This window comes from Eriocheir sinensis, chromosome 5 (assembly GCF_024679095.1).
Source record: "Eriocheir sinensis breed Jianghai 21 chromosome 5, ASM2467909v1, whole genome shotgun sequence".
In the NCBI taxonomy this organism is placed as follows: Eukaryota; Metazoa; Arthropoda; class Malacostraca; order Decapoda; family Varunidae; genus Eriocheir; species Eriocheir sinensis.
Window position 1 is genome coordinate 19,201,103 of NC_066513.1, and position 17,843 is coordinate 19,218,945.

At 40.0% G+C, this 17,843-nt stretch overlaps 1 protein-coding gene across 9 annotated transcripts; it reads right to left on the reverse strand.

Moving 5' to 3' along the window:
* Positions 1-83: 83 nt before the first annotated feature.
* On the reverse strand, positions 84-17,478 carry LOC126984820 (cyclic nucleotide-gated cation channel beta-3-like). Of its 9 annotated transcripts, none has more exons than XM_050839004.1 (20): positions 16,184-17,478; positions 15,180-15,369; positions 14,739-15,035; positions 14,250-14,389; positions 13,748-13,881; positions 13,071-13,256; positions 12,018-12,280; positions 11,684-11,770; positions 11,205-11,392; positions 10,651-10,792; positions 10,021-10,180; positions 9,563-9,744; positions 9,151-9,305; positions 8,059-8,160; positions 7,522-7,633; positions 5,672-5,859; positions 4,351-4,453; positions 2,859-3,872; positions 2,490-2,630; positions 84-1,968 (listed from the first exon to the last, which is right to left on the reverse strand). In XM_050839004.1, the coding sequence occupies exons 2-20, from the start codon at positions 15,285-15,287 to the stop codon at positions 1,768-1,770; spliced, it is 3,903 nt and encodes a 1,300-aa protein (XP_050694961.1). In that variant the 5' UTR covers positions 15,288-15,369; positions 16,184-17,478; the 3' UTR covers positions 84-1,767. The 9 variants fall into 9 exon arrangements, 7 of the variants coding, with proteins under 7 accessions (XP_050694961.1, XP_050694928.1, XP_050694950.1 ...); XM_050838971.1 differs by having other exon boundaries at positions 14,739-15,073; XM_050838993.1 differs by having other exon boundaries at positions 15,180-15,399.
* Positions 17,479-17,843: the final 365 nt, after the last annotated feature.

Below are 17,843 nucleotides of genomic sequence, written 5' to 3' on the forward strand. Positions count from 1 at the left end.
ACTCTATCGTATTGTACTGTGTAGGAGGGATATTTAAGATGTATATTATTAATATAAAATTCATCTGGTAAAACAAAAATTACTCTATATAACATATTTATTATATATTATCCACTGTTATAATAGTAAATATATAATATATTCTCTATAAATAGATTATTTTATTCAGATACAGTAAGGCTTTCTGCAGTACAACATGGAGCCCATGGGTGTTTCTAAAATATTATTAAGAAAATATTTCATATTCCTCTCACTTTCAAGTGCTTATCTAATAGTGGCACACAAATGCCCTTAGTGTCCCAACTATTTCCTTCCTCTACTGCTAGTAACCTTGACCCATGATCTTCAGAATCATATTTTACTTGACCTTACTCCATTCAAATTTGGTTTATGTATAACCCTCATGGTCTTATTGCAAGGCTTTTGATAGCACAGTACAACATATGACAGCTTAATTTTGGGGGAGGGAGGGGTAATAGACAACAAAGATGTCGACTCATTAAGCAGTAATGCAAAACAGCACTGGTTTTGTGGACCTGTGTTTTGAAGAGCCCTGACCTCAACAAACTTAGCTTACTGAGTGTTGTCAGTTACTCTTTCTCGTATCTTCAGTTAACATCTTTTACTGAAATCTCCCTCAATGGCTCTGTAACAAGGTGCCTGTTTTACCCCTGCAAAGGCAAGTTAGGAATTTCTTGGTGGTGGCAGGTCAATGTCCATCATGGCAGAGCTTTGTGGCATGAGTTGCCTATATTCAATACCCTTTCAATCTCCTCTGCAAACACTTTTTAGTTCCTATAACCAAAAGTTATGCAAAATTTATTTGCTAACCTCAAGTACCCTTCATATAAATCTAAAGGCATTAATATCACACAACTAATATAATATTCAATATCTGTCATGGAATATATACTTCAAATTCGATTTTTATTGAACTTAATCAAAATAACATCATTTGGGCTACCAAGCAATATGGATCTAGTTAAGATATTTTACCTTCAATGAAGAAATTGATAAATAAGTAAAATTGAAAAAAAAAGAAATAAATAAATAAAGATGAATATAAATAAATATATATAGTATTATAGACAGATATATAGATGGCTATATATAAATATTACATATACTATATTAACCTTTGGAAGTAGCCATATTTAAATTTCATGTATTTACTTATCAAATATAAGAACTCTTGACAATAATGCAATATTTTGCATTTCTACAAATACAATAGTATTTTTTTTCACTACTAGTAAGGCAACCACTATTATGCATTGTTATAGAACTATAAAGGCATCACAAATAACTACTATTATTGTGATTCTGTTATCATATTTGGAATTTCTTTGTTTACTAAACCCAAAGATATTAATTATGCTTCACCAAGAGGCTGCAAATGTATTAATAATTATCCAAAAAAAAGCATGTCAAAAAATTATGATTCAAGTAATCAAGGGTCAGAGACAAATGAGTCTGAAAAAGTGCAATTACTTGTTACAAATTTGCTTAAGACTGATTATGATTCACAAAAAAAATTGTTTAACTTATCAAATTATACCCCATAGACTTTACTAAGCTTGAACTGTATGACAATTACTTTTCATAGCAAGCCATCATACCATTAGAAATGTTTTGAAGAAGCAGAGACATTAAAACCAAAATAATTGAGAAAATTATTTTTTTGAGATGGCCACTGATGGATTTGGTTTTACAATGTGGGGTTGTAGCCAGTTCAGTTTAATCTTAGGATTATGTTCTGATCAATAATTACAGCTTAGATTCTTGGGCATCAAAAGGAGAGGTTTCGGGTGAGGAACATTCCCGATGGACAATGGCTGAGCAGGAAATCTGGTGTGGGACCATGGTGCTGGAGGGGGAGGGGGGAGGAGGGGAGAGCAAGGATGATTGCTGCCAGGGCAGGGAACCTCCTGAGTTGAGAGACAGGGAAGGGCTAGAAAGAATGGGTACCTGGAAGTAAAGAAGGAAACATCTGAGTTCTAACACATCTGAAATCATTAGTAGTAGTAGTAGTAGTACACATTTTGCAGGACATTCAAACCAAAGGCAAAACCATTACCCAAGAGATGCATATAGACTACTAAGTGAAAATATTGAAATTACTATAATCATTCTACTAAACATTGTCCCCTTCCTGGAGTTGTTGCTAGGTTGGCTGAGGATTTTTTTGTTGTCTTTGAAAGGCAAAAAAATTGAACCATAAAATAATCTCATTGATGATGTTAAGGATGATTTATTTATGTAAAAAGAGATTGAAGTTCAAGTCAGTGGTACAATTAGCAACCGTCACTACTTTAGGCAGAGGAAAAGACAGGGAATGGGACCTAGGAGACTAGTTGGGAGGTAGTGAACACAGGATCTGCACATCATTTCAACATGGAGAACTCAGATATACACAAAATTCCATGAATAAAAACCCAACAAATTATTGCAAGACTACAATATCAACACTTCTCTGCACCAGTACACACCTGGTCAAAGGTGTTGGGCATTGTCTTGGAGAGTTCGGTGAGGAACAGGTCATAAGAGACGGGGGAGGCTGAGGTGTGGGACTCCTGGGCCGGTGAGCTGCTGAAAAAGCTCCTCTCTTTGTTGCCATGATTCAGCCCAAACTGTAAAAAAAAAAAAAGCATAATAACCCCAAACATTAGTCAAAACAATGTGTACTCTGATTTTTTATGCACAATTAGATGCATCCTCTTTCAAAGTTTTCTTTCATTTGTGTACTCCCACATACTGTATGGGAAAAGACAGGTGGTAATAAGTCATAGGTAAGGCAGAGGAAAGGATGGAAAGGTAGTGACTGGCTAACTGCAATGAGGGTTATAGTACTGAATTACCTTGATGAGCAGGTTCTCGGTACTGCCGGCACTGATGCTGGTGGGTTGGTGCGCTGAGGCAAGGAGCTCTGTGTTGGAGAGCGGTGTTTCATTTAGCTGCTTGGCACTCTTGCTTTGGCCATGTTTGGATTCATTAGTGCTTGTGCCGCAGCTTGATTCCTCAGCATGTTGTGGCTGAAATGACATGTTAACTTGATCCAAATTTTCAGAAATCTTTGTCTGCTTTATATTTTTCTTAGATTCCTCATTAGGGTCAGTGAAAGGATTGTCTTCCTTTGCACTGCTGTCATGCTGGAGGCTCTCCTTGCTACTGGTGCTGCTACCTTTCCTTTTGTCACTGGTACTTTTCATGGTACTTGATTGAGCTCTTTTGACTGTTTGTTGGGTCATGGCAGGTGAACAGTGAGATGACTGTCCTCCAACATTATCATTTATCTTTTGAATATCATTAGCTGTGCTGAAACTATTAGTGACAGAGCCATTTGGTAAATCACTTGCAGGTGTCTGAACAGCTGAATTTCTGTCCCCTCCTGAAACAGTGTCTTGACCACCAACATGCTGCTGTTCTGTGTTTAGCAAATCACTAGAAACTTGCTTGATTTTGTTGGAGTCCTCTGTGGTTATCTGGACTGTTTGTTTTTCCTTTATTGGTGACAGCTGTATAAGGTCTTCCTTTGATGTTTGCTGTGATGAGGCAAGAGACTCATTGAACTTACTGACGCCAGGCCACCAGTGCTCCGGGGTAGGAGTCCTGTATCCCTTGGACTCACTCTCACAACTCCCCTGACCATGTGAATCTCCCTTACTATAGCCCTGACCTGCTAGCGGCTTCTCAGTGTCTGAGTCTGAGTCAAAAACATCTTCATGTGATGATGAAGACATGCATGGAGAAGCTGTAGGGTGTGGAATGGGGCTGGAGGGGTGAGAGGAGTGGTGGAGGGTGATGGTGGTGTGGTGGCTGCGGCAGGAGGAGGCAGGACTGGCTGGCTCTTTGCAAGTCTCCACGATCACAAACTGATGTGAGAAAGGAATGGAGAATTACTGAAATACTGACAGTTATCATTTATTACTCATGAATTGAAGACTATTTCAAGAATCACCCACAAACTTGGGTTGGTGTAACAGCAGTCCATGAAGCAGCAGGTGAAGACAAAAAGGTCCATGATATAGACAAATGTGATCGTAAGTTCACCTGACAAAGATCTGAGTCTTCCAACATAAGACTTACCGGTACAGTTTAACATTCCTTGAGAAAGGACAGAAGATGCAAGAGTGTTTTGCGAAGGGGGTGAAGAGGGACAGGGGTGGTAGGGAAGATGAAGACAACCAGTATGAAAGTGATGAAAATGAAAGAAAAAATTGTTTTATAAAAATGGCAGGTAGCCAAGCTGAAAGCAAAAATACTGTTGCAATTTATTCAAGAAAAATAACATTCACTGCCACTAAATTATCAGAGTAGGAGTAAGGCATAAAATATTAAAACAAACCTTACCTCCTCCTCTTCCTCTTCTTCTTGCAAACTCTCAGACAGACTCACTTTAGCCACGGTGCTATCCCTGTGGCCTGCCAAGGCTGCAGGTACTTCAAGAGATGACCTGAAGAGAAATTTCCAGTTGAATACAAGTTTCTTTTAGTCATTAGGGGAAAATATGTTTCATCATCTAGCCCATATACAAAACAATAAAAAGGCACAAGGAACCTTTTACAGATACATACAGGACACTAACAAACACCTGGTAACATGAATTCCAGCAAAATATAGATCTCCAGTAAAAGTTTTTTTTAATAATCTGGTCACTGACAGCCCAGTAAACCCAATTGTTGTTTTGAACAAACCAAAAGTTACCGTAACAGCATGGCCCAGCTTGTCCCAGAATTATAGATGGTGTGTGTTTTCATATGCTGAGTGAGTGGATTGGGAAATCTCTCTAAGCACTGCAGGTCTCACAGATTTGGCTAGTTTTGGTGTCACACAGTACAGAAATAAGAAATTACTAAAATATTGGGTCAGCTTGCTCAGTTAGAGGAGACATGATACACACAATGTGTGTTGTTATAGTTGGCATGTGGCATTTATGTTGTGATACTAAAGGAATGGGAAATGATCTGAGCACTGCAGGCCTAACAGATGTGTCGTGTTAAGCATTGAGGAGTCATGGCAAGATGGGCCATGTATTTACAGTTGCTACTTTGGTACCTTCTGATCCTCTTCACCAACAATCCTGGCATGACTGTTGGGATGTCAATGTCAGCTTGCATCGTAGGTTCTGTAATTTCAGTACCCTAAGTACTGAGACTTGAAGATGACAAAACCAAGAGTATCGGTAACAATACTGACAAGGCGCCAGAGGTAAAGAAGTACTTGGTGTAATGCAGCTAGCCTCAATGTTAGCAGGTGCCAGCAGTTCTGGCACAATTATTGGGATGTCAATCAGCTGGTAGCATGTTGTATACATTTACCATTTAAATGTAAAGCAATTACAAAAATCCAACAAGACTGGTCCCATGCAAACCAGGTTATAAAAATTTTTACTGTAATTCTGTGAACAATTGTCTGGACCAAGACAAACACCATTCAACAAAACAATATGCAGGCTCCTCAACAGACCTGTGGGCATACATAAACTTATATGGAGGCACAAGGCAGGATACTCAGCAGATGCTAGGGTCTACAAAGACACACACATACACAATATTCTGTAGAAACCACACAGGGCTACTCAGTAGGCATCGGGGGCAACATAAGCACATACACAACCTACTGCAAACAACCGGTAATGAGACAGACAACACAGGACAAAGAAACAAGGAACCTTCTATGGCCTGAGGCAGAGCTCCTACTGGACCTTCTGTGATTAGGATCATGGGAGGTGGAAGAGGAGGCTGAGGTGAAGGGGGAGGCTTGGGAGGAGGTCCAGGGGCAGGAGAGTGGCAGGGAGCTCTGGGACGAGCGGGACGACCTCCGAATAACACTTGCTGTATAGGAGTCTGGACGAACCACCTGTTAAGGGTCAGGGGGGTGGTTTTGGGTTCAGATACAAGATCTCCCAACTTTACAAAACAGTTTATTTGAGGAAAGGGAAGATACCACCACAAACCACACAAAACAGATTCAGCTATGAATAGCCTGTCCTATATAATCCTCAGCACAGAAGGAGTTACCTGTAGATAGTATAGTGACAGACTTGGCAGCAAAGGTCATTAATCCTGCTGGTGTTGAAGGGCACCACTATTCTCCCAATAAACAGTACTGTAGCTGAGGCCTGAGCACCTCACCGCCACACTGAATCATAACAGCTACCACTGCACCATCAGTCTCGGTTGGTAGCTGCTGCTCCTCCCCATTATAGCTACTTGACTGGCTTTCCACACTACTACACTTCATGTGCCACGACTTATAAGTAGGATTGCAAAATTCTCAGAAATTTTGAACAGTGAAACTTTCCATGGGAATTTTTGGGAATTTTAAGAATTGAAGAAAAGTTGCAAGTTTGCCTATGGCACCTTTGGGCTGCTTTTTTTTTTTTGTTTTTTTTTTTTTTTGAGACAGGTTATTGTTTCCTCTTAAGACTTCAGTTTTAGGGGGCTGTCAGTGAATGTCCCTTAGCCCGGTGGTGGTGCAGGCAGGATTGTTTAAGGTTTAAGTGATGCCTATTGAGGCACATGTGGCCCTCCAGTTAACCTCACCTAATCTAATAAAAGCCCAAACAGTTACTATAGGTCCTGACTCAGAAAAATCATATAAGCTGAAATACTAACGAGACTTTCAATACAACAAAGTAAGGTCGTTCTTTGTTGATTTATACCGTAAGGTGCTGGCAATCATGTATTTGAAGATACCCTAAACTTAACCTAATCTAACAAAACCCAAAACAATAACTATACGTCTTGACTCAGAAAATTCATATATGCTTCCTAACTAATGAGACATTCTATACAACAAAGAGAGGTAATTCTTTGTTGATTTATACCATAAGTTGCTGGCTATCATGTGTTTGAAGATACCCTAAACTTAAAGTAACCTAACAAAATCATAAAACGTTACCATATGTCTTGACTCAGAAATATCATATATGCTTCCTGATTGACTGAGTGAGCTCATTCTTTGTTATTTTGTGCCATATGCTGTTGCCTATTATGTGTCTGAAGATGCCCTAAACTTAACCTAACCTAACAAAATCACAAAAAGTTACTGTATGTCTTGACTTAGAAAAATCACCTATTCTTCCTTACTGAATGAAACTTTCTATATAAGACAGTGAAGGGTTTCTTTGTTAATTTATGCTATAGGTGTCTGGATATCATGTGTTTGAAAGTTCCTTAAACTTAACCTAACCTTTAGAGAATACAATTTTTGTTGCTTAAAACATTTTAATAGTTATATTAACCAATATTGGTCTGTTTATTAATACAAATACATGTGAAAAATTTGGAAATTCCCAAAATTCCCAGAGACTTTCTAATTTTCCAGAAATTTTCCCACCCTTTGCAACCCTACTTATAGGATTCAACAAAAGAATGTAACAGCAGAAATATTCAAGACAGCTAAAATTGCTTTCAGTCATTCACACCAGAACACAGCCCCTATGGTTGGCAGTAGCTGTTCTTCTCTCTGACAGCCTCAGACACTCAGCTTTCCTTGCATGCTGTGGCCTGGACTAACCTGCAGCACAGTGTGGAGGAGCTTGGGTGTGGCTTCCCTTGACTTGATGATGACATTCTCATCAGCTGTAGGCTCCTGTCGCTCCCGTTCCTCATTTTGTTGAATCAGCTTCCTGCAAAGGATGTCATTTGTAGAGAGTCAGTTATAGATTAACTTCAAATATAAAGCACAAAAAGTTTTCTGCTGAATATTTTGTTTCTGCTACAATGGGGATTAGTCTCTTATATACACAGATTCAGGCAGAGGCTTCATACCTAAGAATCCTGGTAGCATATTTTGGAGCAACTAAATATATCCAACACAAATAATATCTCACTGGTACAATTACATTCTTTCAACTGGAGATAATATTAGAAAAGAAATAACAAAAACCTGCCCAATGCTTTATTCTGCTAAGCATTCAACCATTTGCATAAAAATCTTGTATGGTTTCACTTACATGCTTCAACCTAACACTAATGAAAAAGACATGGGTGGTAGCAAGGTAGGGAGGGTGAGTGATTGACGGACAAATGCTGACATCGAGTGGAGACTAACTTTGCTTTCTTTTTGAGTATCTCCTGGGCCTCTGGGTAGTCCTTGATTGTTGCTTGAAGGTCTGCCTTACTTAGCACAAAAAGGCTGCTGAACCCTCGAGACCTATGGAAAAGAAGGTAACAAATAGCCCATGATCAAATTTTTTTTTACTATTATTGGTGTCAGAAGAATATTAGTCAATATTTTTTGTTATTAGAATGAGAAATGTGCCAAAGAAGTGAGAGAGACAGGAGAGAAAGTACAGAGAGTAAGGCTTTGGTGAAAAGACTGATTAGGGAAAGTAGAGCGAGAATAGATGAGGATTTTGGTAGGAAGGTATCAATGAAATATCTGGAAAACAAAGAAAAAAAACGAAAGTATAAAAGAGAAATGGGTGAAGAAAGAGTGACATTTGCAAGATTAAGGGGAGCAATGGGGTACTTGAGAAAACAAATGGAGATAAAAGATTATAATGACATGAAGATAAACGAAGCAATGTAGCACAATCAGCCTCATGCCAATACCTCTCTTGCCAAACACAGGATCAGCTCACCATTCCACTCCTCCTGATATTACCTATCCACTAGTCCCTTAACCCGTGGGCTTCGGCTATGGGAAAGCCGAGAAGTGCCCGAGAAACGACAAAATTACTCAGCATTTTGAGACTAATAAAAGAGCATGGAACGTACATCAGAGTACTCCTCTCATAACCATAAAGCCGTTAAAAATATTTACTTTTACTCAAACTCCATTCTTTTTGGGTGGTGTTTGTTACAAAATAAACAGTCTCGTGATGCGTGGCATCTAGCCGAGAGTCGCTTGTTGTGAACTATAGAGAATTTGACAAGTGATTACTGTATGGATAGCTAATTCAGTCTGCCATGACCTTACAGCACCACCCATGACAAAAAAGCCCACCTCAAAATCACTCATCCACCACATTGACATAAGGCATTCAAGGTGGGTTGTGCTATGCCACCACCGCTTACAATTAGCTCAAATTAGGCATTTTATGGCGAGCCCTTTTTAGGGTCCACCGTACCACAGCCATGACTCGTGAAAGCCCAAAAAAGGGTCTACTGATGTTCTTGGGTTAATCTTTCACCCACCCACCTGACATTAGCTGTCCTCCGGTTCCCACCAGCCAGGGCAAGGAGGGAGATCTCCCCAAACACACTGCCTTCCCCCAGAGTAGCCAGAACCTTGTCACCTCCCATCACCAGCACCTGGCCAGACTGCACAATGTACATCTCCTTTCCCACTTCACCCTGCAGGAGGAAGAGGTGGAGTTAAAGAAGGGAAAAAAATACTTAAGGGCAAAAGATGACATTCTCCTCACCACTGACCTCGTGCCCACCCTGATCACTGAACCTGTATGACGTGTGATTAACAGAAGCACAGTGTCCCATCAGTATAACAAAGAGAATCACTAGTAAGGGCAGTAAGTAATTTTAATGTCGTTTCAAGAATGCTTGGTCCATTACATAAACACACAAACAAACAAATCTACACACATTCACTGTACCTTTTTGCACACATAGTCTCCAGGAAGATAAAGAACAGGCTGCAGCTTCAACACAAGGTCTCGGAAAAGAGCCTTGTCACAGTCTTGGAAGAGCTGAACCTTGGACAGAGTCTGTATATGGACACTGATGGCAATGTCTGTACGCATCTTCTTTGGCAGACTCTCAAGACACTTCATTTCATCTGTCAAAGTTAATTGACATTTTTGACACTACTCTAGTCAATGATATATTGCCTGATGTATAATGATATTTCAATGCATTTGCAATTTGCAATTTTAAATACCTTGAGTGAGCTTTTACTTTATTATTAAGTACTGAAGTTTGCTTTTTAACTTTTGGCTTCAGAGTAACCTTTGCAGAAATTTTGCAAGGTTTTGTTAAAAAATAAATCTATAGTTATAGAGCATGTGCAAGTGTGTGTGTGTGTGTGTGTGTGTGTGTGTGTGTGTAGACGTACTTAGGGTCTTCTGACTCTGCCACGTGTAGGCAAACCACAGGCGGACCCGTTCTTGAAGAGTGGTCGGCAGGTTGAGGCGGTGGAGGTAGGCCTGAGTGTGGTCCATAACTCTCCGATACTCATTTTGGTTCCTCGTCGCTGTGGCCACGATGTCCCGAATCTGAGGAAATTGAAATGAAAAAAGAAATGCTTGAAGAATATAAAGAAATACAATTTTCCATAAAGATGAATTGAACTATGGAAGAGAATTAATGATGAGATTGTCCAGCCCCAAAACATTAATTTAAAGATGAGTTTGACACAATTAAGAAGTAGTGCCTGACCTGCTTGATGAGAAAGCCTCCCAAACTCACTCTGCAATTTGGGTACCTCTTTTGCTGACTGGTTAAAAGGAGTAGCTTTCCCATCTCGCCGGTTGTGGGTTCGAACTGTCTCTAGTAAAACCCTTTCGAGGTCTGGATTAATTTCTCATGTGTTTTGTGACACGCAGAGGTCGTGTGAAGGAATAGCGAAGTGGAATTTGGGCAATACAAAGACTCACTGATGGGACCCCACGTGTGGCTCTCTTACTATAAAATACAACTAGTTAAATTCACAAACAGAAAAATTAATACGATCCTTTTAGCCTACCTGACCAATAAGGAGAGCAAACACAAACACGCCCATGAGCCAGGAACATGTCATGAACACATATTCTGCCTTATTCTCGGGTTTAGGGTTCTTGCCAATGCTGGTGGCTGTCTTGGTGGCAAAGTAGAAACAACGGATATACCTGAAAAGGGAGAGAGTGTTATTACTGATTCATTGGGTTTTTTATAAAGCTTTGTTGTCGCTGGAATTACTAATATGCTGTTTTGGTGATATCCCATGATTATATGCAGATATGAAATTGCAGGAGATCCCAGTGACTAATGCACTAAATCAAACACCTTATTGATATCGACATAGTCGGCGAGCATCCTTTGTCAAAACTTATATCACGACAAGAGTCTGAACTCCAGCCTCTACCTTTATTTTGTATCGGGAGTGGTTAGGATTTTACAGGGAGGGGTTGCAGACTCCTTTCTAACCTCTCTGGATCAGGAATTAGAAAAAGCCTTAGGCAGGGACACAGAACCCCTTAAAGGATAGAATCCCATGGCCACCCAAACTAGTAGATAGTAACATCCATTACATGAACTCACGCATTGCCAACTCCCTGGAACACCCATTTATTGGATCCAATCCCCTCAAGTTTGGAGAAACCATAGTAGGCACAGGTGTTGAGGTGGATGAGGAACAACATGTTCAGCACGGTGCGAATGACCCTCACAGCATGTGGCGATGACAACACTGAGTCCAGGCGATTGAAGAACTCCCAAAAAGTCTGGATCTGTGGGGAACATGGAGAATTAAAAAATGTTAGCTATTCCCAGTTCAAGCCCCTAATATCAAGGGAATCTGTGATGTGGTAAGAAGACAATGTGTGGCCAAGAAGTGTTCTAAGATGCTGGTTTCAAGGACATACAAGTGACTGAAATTAAGAAAGAATTATGTTAAAATGCCAATATTTTCATTGAGAATAATAACAGTGTGGCCAATATCATAAATCTGTGGATGTCAGCGTGGGTTGACGAAAAGATTGAAAAGACTGTTTCAGACATGGGAAACAGTAATGACTTGCCTTGAAAAGCCTTGGAATCCTGAAGATGGAGATGGGACCAAATTTAAAGTACAACAAATCCAGAGGTAGCAAGGACACCAGGTCATACTGGAAAAAAAAGTATATATATATATATATATATATATATATATATATATATATATATATATATATATATATATATATATATATATATATATATATATATATATATATATATATATATATATATGTAATTCTGAGTTAATCAACACCAGTACAAAGCATTTCAAAATCTGTGGCAAATTACTAAAAAAATAATTTCATGCAGGCACACATATACATGGTACCAACAAAAAATGCTCCAAGCACTCACCCTGAACCGAGCCGTCTTAAAGTAGTGGCGCCGCGTGAGTGAGGCAGAGCTGATCCAAAACCCGTTGTCCAGGTACATGACCCGAGACTTGAACACTACTATGTCTGTGATGTAGATGAGGTCAGCCAGGCAGTCTGTAGTCAGCCACCATGCCAGGTTGTCATCAGTCTGGTAGTGGCTAAACACTGAGCGCAGCGGGATGACACAAGCATTGTAGATGTAGGCAAATGTCACCACCAGCAGCCATGTGATGTACAGACGACCTGGGAAAAGGAGTAATGCTGGACACATGATTTTTTTAATACCTCATAACAAGTTATAAAAGTGCATACATTTTTCTTTGTGTTAATGACATGATTAGGATCACCATTATTATTCACGGGCATTTACTGTGGGGTCTTGCAAAATGAAATGCATTCATAAAGAAATTTTGGTTAATGAAATTACCCCGTATGAAAATATCTATTTGGAGAGAAGAAAATTGTTAACAAAATCCTTAAGTAATGAAGATGACACATGTTCAGATTGAGTGTGAAGCTGATGCTGCATTGCCAGTTCATCTGTCTCCTAGTAAGGAAAAGGTGATATATGGCACCAATCATAAATAATATTGTCCCTGTTGCTTTAAATTGAGTACTCAAATACTTTACATCCTTCAGAACTTAGCAATATAGCAAGACTAATCAAAAGGAATTCGGAGCAAATTTTAGGAAAACTCTGGAGTGAATTTGGCAAAATCTCATTGAACCAATGTTAAGGATATTTCAATTTTTGCCTATTGAATACATAATGTAAGCAGTTACCGTTAATAATGGCCCCACTGTATGTGCGGGGTACTAGGTATTAGAATTACAAATATTCAATAATAACTGAAAGTATTAATACAACGTTATTAAACAAAAAAATAAAATGTACTATGGCAGTCTAATCATAGAAGAATTAATATTTAAACATTATTAAACTATACATTTGAATACAAAAGATATATAAAACTGGAGTATACTTTACTTTTTTGGAAAAAAAATTAAGGCTCCATGTATGTGTTTTACGTACTTTGAGGCTCAAAGGCCCTGGGGAAGGTGAGACTGGATGTGAGGAGGTGGAGGTGATGCCTCAGCCATGCCTGCCGCCCCCCCAGGCCTACCATGAGGAGGTCGGACCCTTTGGTTGCTGGCTCTTCTCCTTCTATTGAGTCCAGGGTGTGCCGGACCTCCCCTATCTTGTTCTGCCCATCCTCTGCTGTTGGAAAGAAAGTAAATGACTGTCTCTGTCTGTCAAATGAGAGGACAGTGTTTTAATATCTAAAAGAAGAAGAAAGGAACTGAGTGAAAGAAATGGAGGTTACAAGGTAGGGCGAATGGTACATACCGATTTTTTTTATCTGTGCCTGACCCTTGAGGGGCCCCAAGCAACAGGAATCAGGGTACATAATATGCATCTATATTATCTTCTTTTAATGTTGTCTAAATCATAAGCCTATTTTTTAATGAAAGTAGAAATTATATATGACAAAATCCACTAGAAATATTAAACTCCATGGATACAAGAAGGTATAAAAAAATCATATGAATGAAAAAACTGAAAATATATGTATTCACTAGTGAAACAATTTTTTATAATCATAAACTACTTCCCTTCAATAATATATCCAGGATGAGATCAAATATCAAGCTACAGAATAAACAAGTAGCCTGAGCCATGATAAAATAATATATTGAGCATTTAATTACCTCCCTCAGAGAGATCTGTGGAGGGTGTTGGGGGCTGTGTGATGTGTTCCTTAACTCTGTTGGCACGCTGGCTGAAGGCCGACACCAGGTTGTGGATCCTCTCCGTCACATACTTGCTGTTCTCCAAGCTGATGCTGAGGAAGGAAAGACTTGCTCAACGATACAATATATCATCATCACTCTAACTTCAAATATTTCATATAGTCTCAGTAGGGAAGGTAGAAGGGTAGGAAATGACAAAAAAAATTATAGGCAGATTTGTTAAACTGTCTATACCTATCTATCTATATCTCCAATGCCTTGCTCCCTTACGGAAACTTCCCTCCAGCGGGTGGCCGCGGCAGATGATGCTAAACTGCTATATGTAAAACACCTAAAACAAGATCTTCCAAAATAAGAGCTTGTCAAATCCTGAGTAATAACACTTAATTTACATCAATGAGCAACAACTGTAAAAACAAGTCACTGAGATACCGTACTTGTCACATTATGTATTACTTACATGTCCTTACATTCCCCATTTTGAGAGGCAGTCTTGACAGGGTGTGATGTAGAGGAGAGGGAGGAGGAGGAAGAGGAGGAGTGAGTGTCTATGCTGATAGTGGGCACAGAGCACTTCCCTGACCACTGGCTGGCCTTGGCCTGTGCACACAACAAAATTTAGAAATATTAGCAGACTTCAACAGGTAGTAGTTAATTAGCATTTCAGAAATGAAGACAAAACAGTTTTTATAAAATATTACTTATATATATATATATATATATATATATATATATATATATATATATATATATATATATATATATATATATATATATATATATATATATATATATATATATATATATATATATATATATATATATATATATATATATATATATATATATATATATATATATATATATATATATATATATATATATATATATACTTTGATGAAATGTTGCATGGTTCTGAAGTACATCTACCTGCCATCCTTCAACCCACCGTGCACGTGGAGCTGCTTGCTATGACTGGGGAGGACGAGGCAGCAAAGGGTTTGGGCAGGAGGGCGCTGATCCCACTGGCCAAGGAGGTGGCGGCATTGTGGTGCCCCGTGCCCCGCCGCCATTTGGGCAGAAGTGAGCCGCCGCTACCTTCAGCCCCGTGCCCGACACAGTGACTATTCTCGTGCCTGGATTGTGCCGCGGTGGGGAAGGGCGTGATGCGGGCGCGGCGGCGGTGGCCGGGGCGCGGACTGGACCGTGGGCGATGAGCGGGGTTCGAGCCGGTGGCAGGTGCGACCTGGGTGAAGGGTGCCACACGCCCACATCCTATCAGTCCTGTCACGAGGTATTGTTATACATTAATGACGTTTCCTTTTAACACATGTTGCCTTTTCATCACTTTCGTACGTATTTGTTAGTAATATACATAGGTATACTCTACCTGCTGAGCGTGACCGTTTGGACGACTCTCCGATGGAATATACAGCACTGCGCACAGGTGTGTTGCTGGCCACCGGGGGAAGGACATCACCTGGCCCCGTGGCCTCATCCAGGGGTGGGTCACCTGCCAAGGACGCCACCTGCAGCACCGGGAAGGACATCGCGCCCGCTGCGCACTGACGAGGGACACGCTGGATCGAAGACCCAATATTTGCAGATGACTGAGGAATAGATATAACATTCAGCATGGCGACAGGTCACAACTTAACTCGTCTTTGAGAATGTTACAAGATTCTGATGCAAATACTTTTTGGTTACGTCTCGTACGTGTCGATCACTTAACGGCGACCGACTTCCGAGGGACATCCTCATGCTTACGTGATTATATTCATCCCTGGTCGCAGATGTCATAATCATGCAAACTTTACAGTAACTATAATTTATATTAAGTTATAATGAACACAATGCATGATAAAACATCTAGCGTAATATAATATTGAAGTAACAAATTTGAAGAGGAGCAATTAAACCCCTCTTTAAGAATCCAGTGGACCTAAACAAACAATTAACCCGTCATCTCTGGATTTTATAAGCTTGATTTATTTATGGCCTCTATTATAGTACCAAAACCCACCAATATCTAAAAATGATCCATTTCCCTATAAGACTAGCTCTCAATAGTCAACCTTGGACACCATATACCTACAAATTCACTCAGACAATTAATTTAAGGTGTTGCATAACGCGCAGTTAAAGCCTTAATTCATTGTTCGATGTTCACTATATTGGGCTTTTATTGTACTGAATACAAACTTCTCATCTATTCACTATATAATTAACAAATGACTTCAATGATGTAGAATACCGATGACAAAACAAACACACACTACATCGCTTGATAAAGTAAAACTGGCGAGATGACATGACAGCATCCTGACGCATGCCCGCTGAAATGATACAGCCCATGGTTTCCCGGAATGATAACCACATCAGGTGCCTTCTCACCTTACGTGCAGGCAGCTTACAGTCCTCCCCGTGTGCAGTCCCTGCACCCACCGCCCCACCGTGTTCTGCGTGGCCCAGCTCGTCCTTGCTCCCCGCGGCCCGCCATCCCCCCCCGATGGCAACACCGCTTCTTCGATCACTACACGACTGCCATCGATGTCCTCATTTACAGAAACTACGCATAGTTGGCGGTCATATACTCCGCCCTACTCATTATATGGGTACTTTAGGTGTAGAAACAACCAAGGAACCTTATTTGAATCTCGAAAACCTGTTATTAAGGGTTTTTATGGCAGCATCAATCAGCGAATCACATCCCGCTGGCACGTCGTTGCCATGGAGACGGTTCAAGATGCAAGCTATTTCATACCGCTCGAAGGGCTGCAAATGACCTGTATCGACGTGTTTCTACCAAGGTTACGAGGCGATAATTATGAATGGTAGAAGACAGGAAGACTTTGATTGAAGGAATAACGAAAAATGTAAAGATGTTGCGTTGAAGCTGGGTGGAGGGAGATGATGTGATGGCCGGGTGATTAATGTCACGTCTTTCTGTTTTGATTCCCCTTGTCCTTTTCCTCCTTATAGTTCCTCTCCTTCCTTCTTTAACTTCTTCTTTTCCCCCATTTCTTCTTCCTTGATCTAGTATTCCTCCTATGCTTACACATCAAGAGCAAACCTGCAGGTGTGGCGGGATTATTTGAAACTGGTCATCCATCCTGTCTCCAAACAACGGAATGATTACAGTGCAGGATAGGGAAATGAGATACCCGAAATATATTGCTACAAACATTATTAATTAATTAACTCTTATAGAATTTCACCTTTGGGTCACTGGTATCAATATTATCTACTTTCTATACTGTTTAATGTGTTACAAAAGCATAATAACTGGGCATACAGGATATTATAGGAAGAGCACTACTACTACTACTACTGTACTATTTTTAGTATTTGGCTATTTCAAGTGCTATTTCCTCCATGTAGCCAAGAATTTGTGGCTTTCTCACATTTTTTCAGTTTACAGATTTACCATCCATTCATTACTACGTATAAACAAGAGTCTTACTCTATTGACAGACTTATGTAAATTTCTCCATACAAAACCTTTGTGACTCTGGCTCTATCATAGGTGAATCCTCTGAGGAAAGGAATGCCATTTGAGATCAAACTTTTATTCTGCTGAATGTTTGATAATCTTACACATTGATGAATAATGAAAAAAAAAAAATAAATAAACAGCAACCAAGAGAATTTTTTTTACATCATAGGACATTCATGTAAAAGATCACTTTAGTTATCTCTCAAATAACCATGGATGCTTCACGTATCGACCGACGACGTGAACGACTTGGCGCCGTGGTGGGCCGCCGTTGGCCGCGCATATCGAAATGGCAAACGGCTTGGCGGCGGGGCGCCGTCGACGGCACAGTAATGTACACAGGTTGACTTGTTCAAACGTGACGTTCGTCCCGCCGTGAAGTGGAGGGCGCGGCGGCGTCACACCACCACCACTTTTTTTCAGTCCTGACCACAGACGTTATTATGTCATTGCTATAATGGAGTAATGGAAGACGTTGATGTAGACGTTGAATTGTTGAGGCTGGAAGGAGAGAGACCCTGTCTCTCTGGGTTCTTTTTTTTTTTTTTTAAATATAAA

Excerpts from the sequence above, each read along its gene's own strand:
- LOC126984820 (XM_050838971.1), bottom strand. The coding sequence starts at position 15,339 with ATGTCCTTCCCGGTGCTGCAGGTGGCGTCCTTGGCAGGTGACCCACCC. Across the intron at positions 9,306-9,562 it reads GAGACTATGTGTGCAAAAAG|GGTGAAGTGGGAAAGGAGAT; the intron begins GTACAGTGAATG and ends TTCCTCCTGCAG. Across the intron at positions 4,454-5,671 it reads TCTGCCTCAGGCCATAGAAG|GTCATCTCTTGAAGTACCTG; the intron begins GTTCCTTGTTTC and ends ATTTCTCTTCAG.